The sequence below is a fragment of the Ochotona princeps genome, chromosome 15 (genome assembly GCF_030435755.1).
Source record: "Ochotona princeps isolate mOchPri1 chromosome 15, mOchPri1.hap1, whole genome shotgun sequence".
NCBI classification, from domain to species: domain Eukaryota; kingdom Metazoa; phylum Chordata; class Mammalia; order Lagomorpha; family Ochotonidae; genus Ochotona; species Ochotona princeps.
The window spans coordinates 54,173,427-54,185,677 of NC_080846.1; the positions used below are offsets into that span (position 1 = coordinate 54,173,427).

General features: G+C 50.1%; 1 protein-coding gene and 1 pseudogene across 3 annotated transcripts in view; both read right to left on the bottom strand.

Moving 5' to 3' along the window:
• The window catches only part of SPATS2 (spermatogenesis associated serine rich 2), a 157,849-nt gene that overhangs the window by 56,936 nt on the left and 88,662 nt on the right, over positions 1-12,251 (bottom strand). For all 3 annotated transcript variants that reach the window (XM_058673511.1, XM_058673512.1, XM_058673513.1), the window contains one exon: positions 727-835. In XM_058673511.1, coding sequence (XP_058529494.1) covers positions 727-835 — 109 coding nt within the window. The remainder of the gene's footprint in view (positions 1-726; positions 836-12,251) is intronic.
• LOC105942547 (protein BTG3-like) lies at positions 4,242-10,107 on the bottom strand (annotated as a pseudogene).

Sequence of the window (12,251 nt, forward strand, 5' to 3'; positions counted from 1 at the left end):
AGGACCCGAGTGGCCACGTGCACCCTGCAAGGCAGAAGTTGAGGACCCGAGTGGCCACGTGCACCCCACAAGGCAGCAGCTGAGGACCCGAGTGGCCACGTGCACCCCACAGGCAGCAGCTGAGGACCCGAGTGGCCACGTGCACCCCACAAGGCAGCAGCTGAGGACCCGAGTGGCCACGTGTTCCCCGCAAGGCAGCAGGTGAGGACCCGAGTGGCCACATGCACCCTGCAAGGCAGCAGGTGAGGACCTGAGTGGCCACGTGCACCCCGCAGGCAGCAGCTGAGGACCCGAGTGGCCACGTGCACCCCGCAGGCAGCAGCTGAGGACCCGAGTGGCCACGTGCACCCCACAAGGCAGCAGCTGAGGACCCGAGTGGCCACGTGTTCCCCGCAAGGCAGCAGGTGAGGACCTGAGTGGCCACATGCACCCTGCAAGGCAGCAGCTGAGGACCTGAGTGGCTGGACTCTGCCACACACTGCAAAGAGCTGGACTGAGCCCTAGCTCCTAGGTGCTTGGAAAGTGAACCACTACATGGAAACTCTCTTTTTTGTATCTTTTTTGTTTCAAAAAAAATTAATAAATTAACTAAAAATACATCATGATATGTGATTTTATGCTGGGATCTGATATGTTGTCTGTCACACACTGGATTGTGGAATATTCTGCAAGTCTGAAGCAATTTCTATTCGAACAAACGCAAACTTTAAAAAAAATGAGGATTACCTTCCATGAATGCTTGTACTGTTTTGTCCACACAATTATCAAAGTGCTGCAAAACCAGTATGATTTCATTGTTGCTCTTATTTGGAACAACTGCACGCACTGCATTGATCTGGAAAAGACGACAGGGTCATTTAGCTCTCACACCAGTAGCTCACCAGGAGGCTGAGGCCTGTTACACAGAATAACGCAAAGATGACATTTCCTTTTTAACAGTATGGAGCCCTCTTTTATGTCTGCAAAAGTACACACAACGACCTCCCTGGGGATGGGTAACAGATGAGTGATAAGAGCACATGAGACTTAATTTCAAAACTTAGGAAAACAGACTATTTCTAGAAATGAGGATACACACTAAAAAGACATGTAGAAAAGGTGTAGATTTTATATCAAGAAAGGGTGACTTAAGTTACCAGGTATTAATTCACATGAACATTTCCTCAGTTTTAGCATACTATAGGGCAAGGTGAAAAGTTTAATGAACCATCACCAACAACTTAAGAGTCTTCTACAGCTTCCTTCAAATTTCATTTATATAATTATATAAAGAGGGATAATCTGAATTATTATAAACTATTTCAGGAATATAAAACATAAAATATGAAACAAAACCCAACCCACTACAAGAAATCTAGTTTAACAAAACAAGGCAAAAGCAAAGGAGGCCAGCATGACATCTAGTAAATTCCATTTTCCTTCTTTTTTCAAAGATTTATTTTTATTGAAAAGGCAGATTAGATTTACAGAGAGAAGGAGAGACAGAAAGATCTTCCATCCGCTGGTTCACTCCCCAAATGGCCACAACAGCCAAAGTTGAGCCAATCAAAACTCAGGAGCCAGAAGCTTCCTCTGGCTCTCCCATATGTGTGCAGGGTCCCAAGGCTCTGGGCTGTCCTCGACTGCCTTCCCAGACCATAAGCAGACAGCTGGATGTATAATGGAGCAACTGGGACATGAACTGGCATCTATATGGTATCCTGGCACTTGAAGGGGCAGGATTGGCCAGTTGTCCCTATTTTTATACTTTCACATGTATATGTATCATGAATATATTACTGTTCACTATATAAGTGAATTCGTGTAACATGTTTACTGTCAATTTGCTTTTTTAACAGCATTATTTCTTGGACTATTTTTCAATGTTGTTAGAATATGGTATAACATGAAAGGACTTCAAAAAATTCATAGAAAGTATAACTAAAAGTAAGTTTACTTTGGTCCCTGTGTCTACATAGGGACCCAGAAGTTCCTGGTTGCTGGCTTTGACCTGAGATAGCACTGGGTATTGTGGTCATTTGGGGAGTGAACCAGCAGCAGATGCAAGATCTGTGTGTCTCTTTCTCTCTGTCATTCTGCCTTTCAAATCAATCATCTATTTTTTTAAAGAAAAAAAGCAAAAATACGTATCTTTTGGTGTAACATTTTTAAAAACCCATACACTTTTTTTTTATAATACAACATATTTTCCATGACCTTGCTACTTGTTCTCCTTTGTTTTATTCTTGGTAATGGTTCCAATGACTGGTTACTAGGATCAATGGTGTAATGAGCATTCCTGTGGTTTTTTGCTACTGAATTATCAGCGACTAAAATACACAGAGCAAAGTAGCCAATAAAAAAACTCAGCCTCTGTGAGCAGTGAGTGAGAAAGTGTGCCTGTTCAAACTGCTATTAAGCAGATGTGTTTTGATGCCTCAGTGGTTAAATCCTAGCCTGGCAACTGCTGGGATCCCATACGGGTGCAGGTTTATGTCCCAGTTGCTCCATTGCCCACCTAGCTCCCTGCCTGTGGCCTGGGAAAGCAGTGGAGGTTCGCCCAGAGCCTGGGACCATGCACCTGTGTGAGAGTCCTGGAAGAAGTTCCTAGCTTAGGATTGGATCAGCTCAGCTCCGGACATTGCAGCCATTTTGAGAGTGAACTAGCTGACAGAGTCCTATTGCTCCTACTCTATGAAGACCTGCCTTTCAAGAAAAACAAATAGGTTTGGATGGGGAATTGGGGCAAAAGGAGCCCTCTGCAGCGTGGTGGCTGTGAAGGGTGCCCGAGCCAAGTCGAACCCAATGCATGGAGACTCGGCCCAAGAACACCTTCACCACACGGTGAGACAGACCTAGGCGTTTCCAGGTCAGAGAGATTTCTCCCCTCAGGGTAAGTACACCATGAGAGAATCTTGGGAACTGGATTAAGCCCATGACTCTGCCCTGCCGCCACCATGTGGCAGAAGGAAGAGTCTTGGCAGTGTTTGGCCAGAAGGCTGAGGCTAAAGGAGCCCTCTGCAGCATGCCTTTTCAATGGCCAGGTCGAACCCAATCCTTGGGACTCGGCCCAAGGACACCATCGCCACACAGTGAGCAAGTCCTAGGTTTTGGGCAGCCAATGTGCCCTTGAGCACCAGGCTCTGCTGCTGGCCACCCAGCGGACAGTTCTAGGGTTTTTAGAGTATGTAATTTCTACATAGGGACATCCAGGGATAAGGCCAGTGTGAGTGTAGGTGAGAGATGAATCCTCTGAGTCTCAGTGATGGGGTCACGAAACTTGCTTGCAAGTGTGGGGACTGAGACCTGGTGGTTTGGAGGGGAGAATCCATAAGATCTATTTGGGCCACACTGATTCACCAGCCCACATGGAATCCTGAGATGGGCTGTTAGCGTAAAGCATCACTGACCACCACACATCAGTCCACACAAAACCTATGGAATGGGGACCTGTTTGGCAGGCCTAGATACTAGTACCTGACAGAGTGGTAGACAGAGGACAGGTCACACTTGGCAGGGTCAAGACACTAACCAGCACACGAGAGAACGAGGTCTGGGGGTATATTCTGTGGGGAGGGTGTGTGGGCCCAACCCTATGGAAATACAAATCCCACTGGTTAGCTCATGAGTTGAGGTGGTGATGGGCTGAGCTAAGTGTGACCATGGAACCTGCCATAATTCACGGATAAAGGAACTGACAAGTCTGGGCAGGTCAAGGCAGCAGTACCCGAATGTGCATCCTAAAACAGGATATGAGGTGGGCCAGGCTGCAACTGGCAGATGGCGGACTGGGCAGGGCTGAGCTAACCTTAACTCCCAAGGAAGAACAGAAATCAGGCTGGAGCACAGGTCATGTCAAACTAGGCTGTTACACCAACTGGTCTTCATGAGCCAGGGATACTAGGTCACAGCATTGAAGGCAAAGGCCAAGACAGGTGAGGGGTGAAGCCAACTGGGTCAGAGCAACCACTGCCATGCGCATAATCTATGGCTGGGAATAGGCCCGGGAGCTATGAGAGTAAACTCTTGCTGGGTTGGGGATCCACTGGTGAATGCGGGGACTGAAGTGGGGACTGCATTCTGGTCTGGACATGGCTGCAGTCTTCCTTGGCACAAGCATGGACTGGACTGGATGTACCAGGCCAGGCTAGACTCCAGAACCATCTGGTGCTTATGAGAACTAGGAAAGATGTAGAACAGACTAAGCTGGATCTCTGCCCCTACTGGATCATGCGTGAGCTGTCTCTGGGTATGGACGAGCCTTAGCTGCGCTGAAATATCCAACTGTAAGAACCAGAATGGGTTGAAGGCCAGTCAGGAAAGGCCACTGTTACTGCCAGGACAGGAGGTGGACTAAGTAGGGCTGGCTCATGGACCCACTGCCATGTACAATATCTGGCAATGGGAGAAGTTCTGATGAAGGAGCTTGGGAAACTCCTTTATTGGGACACAGTCCCTGCAGGTGAGCACAAAAACCACGACAGGGAACAACCCAGACCAGGCCAGAGAAAGATATCCACCAGCATACATCTGACATAGGTCGGGGGCAGACAAGGCTGAACCAGTTCACATCACCCACTGGCAAATCCAAGCACCAGAACAGAGTGTGGGTCAGGTCAGGTTTGGTTGCAACACATACCAGTGCACAGTACGGCTGGGATTGCGTGCCTGCTGGGCTGGGCTAGGTTGTACCCTCACCAGCGTCAGTTGGAATTGGGGGTGGCCCGGGCCGGGCCAGGCTACAACACCCACTGGCAAATGCCAAGGTGAGGTGGGCCGTACCAGACTGGGCCACAGTGCCCAACCAGCACACATGAGAACCAGGGAGGCGGGACAAAGCCGGTAGGGGGAATGTGGAGGGCTCTGCTGCCTGAACACCACTCCCACTGGAGAGCGTGAGTTGGGATGGGGACAGACCAGACCAGGCAGGGCTACAATACCTGTGGGTCTCATGTGAGCTAGATCAGGGAAAAGCCAGGCTGGGCTGACTGTTCCAATGGTGCAAGCATAAATCAGAGTGGGTGAGGGTGGGTTGGCCTTTGCCACAGCATTAAGTGGCAGAGGCTGGCACTGGGAGCTAATTCTGTCAAGTTAAACTGCAGAACCACCTGCAGAGTACATAATCCGGGAGTGGGAGTGGGCCCAGGAGGGCAATAGCGGGCACCTGCCTCTTGAGTTACCACTTCCACTGGAGAACATGAAAACCAGGACTGGGGCAGAGGTGGCTAGACAGAACAGCATCCGCCAGTATGTGTGTGGGCTGGACAGTAGGGCAGGTTGTTGGGTTGAACTAGGCTTCAATGCCCATTGACATGTATGAGAGCTAAATGGGATGTGGGACAGACTGGACAAGTCTGTGGTACAAACTGGCATGTATGGGAATGAGGGTAGGGGGCAGGCCTGGTGCGGGTTATGAGGAGTCACCCTGACTAGGCTGCAGGTCCTACTGGTTTGCCTGAGGGCCGAGTATGAAGTGGGCAGGATCGGGCTGGACTGCAACACCCATCGGTTCATGTGGAAGACAGGGCTGGAAACAGAACTGACCCAGCAATTGCAACCACCAGCATGTGCATAAGCTGATTGGGGCAATGGACTGTGCCAAACCCTGTACTGGCAAACTCACACAAGAATCAGGTCTGGGATCACCTCAGACGAAGTTTCTTTGGTGATCCCTCCAACTGAACTGCTGATCTCAGAACCCCAACCATGAAGAGACTATGTCAGCCAGTGGATTCTGAAGAGATTTCATCATGCTTAGAATGGCGAGATTGGCAGCAATTCAGAACAGCTGAACTATCAAAACTGCATGGGCAGGACCCTCAGAGCATGCCCCACATCGGGGACCTGGATGGGTGGGAGGCTGGGAGGGGCTTCTCCCTTGTTTCTCCCCTGATCTCAGATACAGAAAAAAAATTATATTAATGTGGAAACAATGGTCTTACTCACTTTCCTGTAGCCCTTGACCATTTGTGCCCTAATCAACTATGTAAAGATTAGCTAAATAAAATATATATAAAAAGAAAAACAAATCTCAAACTAAATAAATACACAAATAAATAAATAAATGAAAACTGCCAGTAAGTTGCCTGAAGAACATAGGAACCGAGTTGCTGTCTAGAAGGCAGCTATGCTCACCACCATACCACCAACATTGCATGTCTGTCTAAATGATGCTAATTTTATCAGATTTATTTCTAAAATATATCTTTCCTAAGATTAAAAATATACACTTCACAAGAGCTTCATACTGTTCCCATTATTGCTTTTATAATTTTTATATTTCTTTTGTTGGGGAGATGATGTTTCCATATTTGAAAAGGAATCATACCCATGCTGACCAATGAGTAGGGTCAAGGAATGGAAGCGGGTGGATGAGACAATTGTTTTCAATTCTGTTTCTTCTTCCTGTATATGGAGGAAAGAAGGAGAGAAGGAGAGAAGGCTGCTCCCTGCAGTCTAACCTCATCAATACCCAGGGTTGGGGACAGCCACTCAATGTCATCCTAGGATACCCGATTGGAGCATGTTCCAAGGGTATCAGCCAAGTGGTTTCAATAGTTCTGAGATGCTGTTGATTTTGTCGCTCCAAAGTTGAGGAAACCCTTCCAAAGTCCATTGGCTGATATAGTCACTTTAGAGTCTCCTTTCACATATTACTTACTGTGAACACTTGGCCGGGAAGTTTTCCAATTTGTTCTGCCCTGCTTGGTATTAGACGTGTTCAGTTATGTCCCCCCACGGCTTGCTGTCCACTGTACTGTCTTCAGCAACCAAGGAGACCCAGTTCTGACACATGCACTCTACAGTCAGATGACAGATCCTGAGATTTTCCCTGTGGTTGGAGTTCTGAGTCCAGTGGTTCGGTTGCGTGGTGGGGAGGTGTCCCCAAAGAAAGTTCATCTGAGGTGACCCAGGCTTGATTTCTATGTGTGCCAGCCAGTGCGGGGGTCTGGCTCAGTTAGTAACCCACATCAGTCTACACATAACAACACTGGTGGTTGCAGGTGCTGGGTCAGTTCTATCTCCAGCCCCATCTCATACATAAACCAATGGATGTTGTTGCCTAGCCCAGCTCTGCCCACCACACATTTGGCCCTCAGGCATATCAGTGAGAACTGCAGCCTAATGAGAGCAACACTCAATAACTCCCACCAGGTGTGTCCCCAGCCCTGGTTTCTGCGTATGACACTACGTACACCATACTGCTCCAGTTGATCCCGCATCCATTCTTGTACACACCAATGTGTGTACACAGCTCAGCCCAACCAAACCCACTATCCAGCCCACACTTATGCTGGTGGGTATTACCACCTATTCAACCAGGCCTGCCCCCAGCCCTGGTTCTCATGCTCACAGATGGGAGCTGCATCAGAGGGATACCCACAATTTCCGTACGAGGTCCACTTCCAGCCCCGGATCTTGCACTTTTCAGGTGGTTCTGAGTCTAGCTTGACAGAATTTGACCCCAGTCCCAGCACTTGCCAGCTGATGCTGTGGCAATGCATGACCAGTCCACACTTACTCTGGGTCATACATGACCCAATGGGTATAGTCACTTAGCCCAGCCTTGCTCTCCTCCTTACCCAGCTCACATGCAGGCCACCAGCGGTTGTAGCCTTGCTCAGCCTGGTCCACTCCACGTCCCAGCTCTCATGCTCACCAACAGGAGCAGTGGTCCAACTGGGAAGTCCTCATTGCCTCTTACCGGGCTCACTACCTTCTTCCCGCTCCCAGATCTTATGGTGGGTACTGTGGCCTAATCTGGCATGGGCTGCTTCACCTCAGCATTTGCCAGGAGGTACTGAAACCTGGCCGAGCCTGGCCTTCCCCCAGTTTCAGCTCATGCTGGTGGGTCCTGCAGCCTAGCCCAGCCCAGACTGCCCCTAGCAGTCTTTTTTTTTTTTCACTTCACAAACTACATGATTCCACACAGTTCTTCTAAATAATGACATAAAATATATTTTCTTGTGTATAAGTTACATACTCTTTACTAAGTAAATGTTCTAAGGTGCTAGAACAAATCGTCCATTCCTACATTGTTCTCATATCCAACAGAGTTGATGCACAATATACAAATACTTAAGTCCAATATTAAAAACTCAGGTACTTGACTAATTTTAATAAAGTTTCTCAGAATTGCATCAATATATCTAAAGTGCATATATATATTTTAAGAAAGATTATTCTCAATAACTTCTCTATAAAAATAAGTTGGATGGTCTTGCCCATCTAACTTCACCACTATGAATGTGAATTTTTAACTTGTAACGTGTAGCAAGGTTTTAGCATTACACCAACAGAATCAAAGAAGCTAGTGAGATGCCAACATGCGAGGATTAACCAGTGATTCCGGTCGCAGGGCATTCCAGGAGGGGGCACCCGTGTCACTGGAATTGGGTGGTACGGTTTATTCTTCCTTCCCTGATTTGGGTAACCAGATGGAACGGGAGGAGGATAGCGATTCTGACGACCACTCCCTCACTATATTCCAGGCTTTTGTCTGGGCAAAGGATGCCATATTGTAAGGGGTGGTGATATCAGTCCTGATGTCTGGTACACAGGGCTTGGAGCTGCAGGCACAGAGCTGGGTTTCACTTCCACTTCCTTACTCGTTTCTTCATCTGATGAAGACGATCCCGAACGATAGTCAGAGGTAACTGCATCAAGAGCCCTGGTAACTTTCCTGGAGATCTCATCCTCATTCTCATCCTGACAGTGAGTGCACTGTTTTTCTCTCATACCGCTAGCATACCTCACGTGGGTCCACCCAGAGAGTGAGCTCCTTTGGCAAGCCCTGGTCACTGCGCAAGACACAGCTATTCTCACAGGCCTTCAGGACACCAGGGCCAACTCTCTAAAATTTATTTTAAAAGATTTATTTCTTTTTATTGCAAAATCAGATATACAGAGAGGAGGAGAGACAGAGAGGAAGATCTTCATTTCAATGATTCACTCCCCAAGCAGCTGCAATGGCCGCAGCTGAGCCAATCCGAAGCCAGGAGCCAGGAGCCTCTTTTTTTTTTTTTTTAAAGATTTATTCATTTTATTACAGCCAGATATACACAGAGGAGGAGAGACAGAGAGGAAGATCTTCCATCCGATGATTCACTCCCCAAATGAGCCGCAACGGGCCGATGCGCGCCAGTCCGAAGCCGGGAACCAGGAACCTCTTCCGGGTCTCCCACGTGGGTGCAGTGTCCCAATGCATTGGGCCGTCCTCAACTGCTTTCCCAGGCCACAAGCAGGGAGCTGGATGGGAAGTGGAGCTGCCGGGATTAGAACCGGCGCCCATATGGAATCCCGGGGCTTTCAAGGCGAGGACTTTGGCCGCTAGACCACGCCGCCGGGCCCCAGGAGCCTCTTCTAGGTCTCCCAAAGCCTTGGGCCGTCCTCCACTGCTTTCCCAGGCCACAAGCAGGGAGCTGGATGGGAAGTGGGGCTGCCAGGATTAGAACCGGTGCCCGTATGGGATCCTGGCATGTTCAAGGTGTGGACTTTAGCTGCTAGGCTATCATACCGGGCCCCTCTGAAACTTATTTACATGAATGCCTCTGTAGATCTGTTCCTTTGATGGCTTTCCTGGATACCAGTAATTTTTATATTTTTCTTTAAGTATTAGAGTTAGTTTTTCAGCAAACCTCTCAACTACCTCTTTTTTCAACTTCTCATGTTTTCAAACCAGTCTTATGAAAAACAACACAACAGCAGCAAGCTCGTTCTTCAGTTCTGCCCCCAATCCAGTTTCCTCACTGCCACAGCAGCCCTGGGTTTGCAGATTCAGCTGCTTGCACCGTGTCCAGGAGAGGAACTGAGGGCACTGCCTCAGCTGGCCCGTGCTCAGCTACTGGGAGCACAGCGAGCCTCGTCCGGTGCGTGTAGCTCCCGCGTCATCCCCAGCAGTCTTAATGTGAAACTAGCTGGAGTTGTGGCCCAACCTGGCCTGCCTGCATCCTGTTCTGGTTCTCACGTCTACTGGTGGAGGCTATGAGCTGGTTGAGCCCAATCCACCCCAGACTTGACCCACACATATGCCAGTGGGTACTATAATCTGGCCTGGTCTGGACTGCTCCAAAACTCAGTTCTTGAGCTCACCCGCAGGGACTGCGTCCTGACAAAGGAGTCCCCCATGTTTCTCTATCAGGTTGCCTCCCATTAGCATATCTTTCACACACTCCCAGCTAGTGCAGGGTCTGGTTCAGTCCAACACCCACATCAGCCTATGTACACATGGGGAAATGGAGCTGCGTGGTCAGTTCTGCCCTGTCTCCTACTAAAACCAACAGGTGCTGCAGGCTAGCCAATCCAGCTTATCACAAACCCGGCCCTCATGTACTCAAGTGCAAATCACAGCCCCTACCAGGCCAACCCAAGGCCCAGTTCCTGTGTGTGCCAGCAAGTGTAGGAGACTAGTCCAATCCCTCCCGCATCCAGTCTAGGGGTGTACACACGCATGGGCTTAGTCAGCCCAAACCACCCTCAGATCAGGCCCACATGTATGCTGACTGGTGCTGCTGTCTTGTCCAGCCTGGTCCGCCACTAGCCCTGGATCTCATGCTCACTGGTGCAAGCTGCAGCCTAACAGAGAATGCCCAGTTTCCCTACTAGCTCCATTCCCAGCCCTGGATCTTGTAGCTGCCAGGAGGCACTGTTGTCTAGCCTGACCTAACATGCACCCAATCCCAGCATCTGCCCTTGGATGCTGTGGGAAAACCCAGCTGGCCCATACTTATCCTGATTCTCGCATGTGTCAAACAGTTGTGGTGGCCTAGTCTAGCCCAGCCCTCCACCAAACCCAGCTCTTACATAGGCCAATGGGTGCTGCAGCTCTTCCTAGCCCAATCTGCCCTTAGTTCTAGCTCTCATGCTCACCAGTGAGAACAGTGGCCTAACAGGGTAGTCCTCAGAGATCCGCTACCAGCCTTGCCCCCAGCCTGGTTCTTTTGCATGCTGCTGGGAGTTCAACCCAGTCTGACATGACCTGCCTCCACTGGCATTCACTGGTGGGTCCTGTGGCCCTGCTCAGCCAGCTTGCACCATTCTGGCTCTCACCGGTAGATGCCACAGCCCAGTCCTATCTGGTCCATCACTAGACCCAACCCTTATGTGCGCCAGCTGATGCCATAACCTAGCTCAGCCTGTTCCACACCCACTCTGGCTCTTGCTGTTGTCAGCCAGTGCTGGGGCCTAGCCCAGCCTGGCATGCCCCGGACCCAGCCCACACACACGCTGAGGGATAATGTAGCCATGTTCAGTCCAGTCCACACCAGGCCCTTGCACTCATCAGTGGGAAGTGCAGTCCAGGAGGGGAGTCCTCTTCGTTCCCAGCTGGCGATCTCATGCATGCTGGTGGTTGTGCTGCCCCACCCTGGCATGGCCCACCCCCAGTCTCAGCACGTGCTGGTGGCTGCTGCAGTCTAGTCCAGCCCAGCCTTCCCCAGGCCCAATTCTTATCAATGGATGCTGAAGCCTAGTCTTACCAAACCTGCCCCATCACTGGCTCTCTTATGAGCCAGTGGGTACAGTAGCCTAGTCCAGCACAGCCCACACCCTGTCCTGGCTGCCGAGTGTGTCAAAAGGTGCTAAGGCTTGGGCTCAGCCCAGTCCAGCTGGCCTGCTCCCCAGGAGAGCATATACATATGCTGGTGAGTGATGCAGCTTTGCCTGGCCCGGCCGATCTCCAGAGTCTGCTCATGCTCACCAGTGGAAGCTATAGTCTAGTAGGGGACTGCAACAAGTTCCCCCATCAGGCTGGATCCCAGACCTGGATCTCACTTGGGCCGGTGGGTGCTAGGGTCCTATCTAGCACAGTCCGCCCCCACTCTCATCCTTTGTGTAGCCTAGTGCCCTGGCCCTGACTCTCGGGTGCACCTGTGGGTGCTACAGCCTGGGTCAGCTCAGCCTGCTCCCAACCCCAGTTCCCATGAATGTTGGTCAGTTTCACGATCATTCCTAGCTCTGCCCATCTCTACCCCAAGCTCTCATGCAAACCAGTGGGTACTGCATACCCACAGAAATGAGCTCACAAATCCCCTACAGAATCGGCCCCCAAATCTGATTTCTCACGTGCCGGTTGGTGTCAACTGGCAGGCCGACATGGCCCATCACCTGCTGCAGCTCACCATCTGTCTCACCATCGGATACTGGGACATGGCCCTACCAGGCAGGCCCTCCAGCTTTTGCGTTCACCGGCAGGTGGTGGGAGATGCTACCTAGCTCAGCCCAGGTCTCCCACGCGGATGGGTGCACTGATCTGACCCAGATATACCATCCAG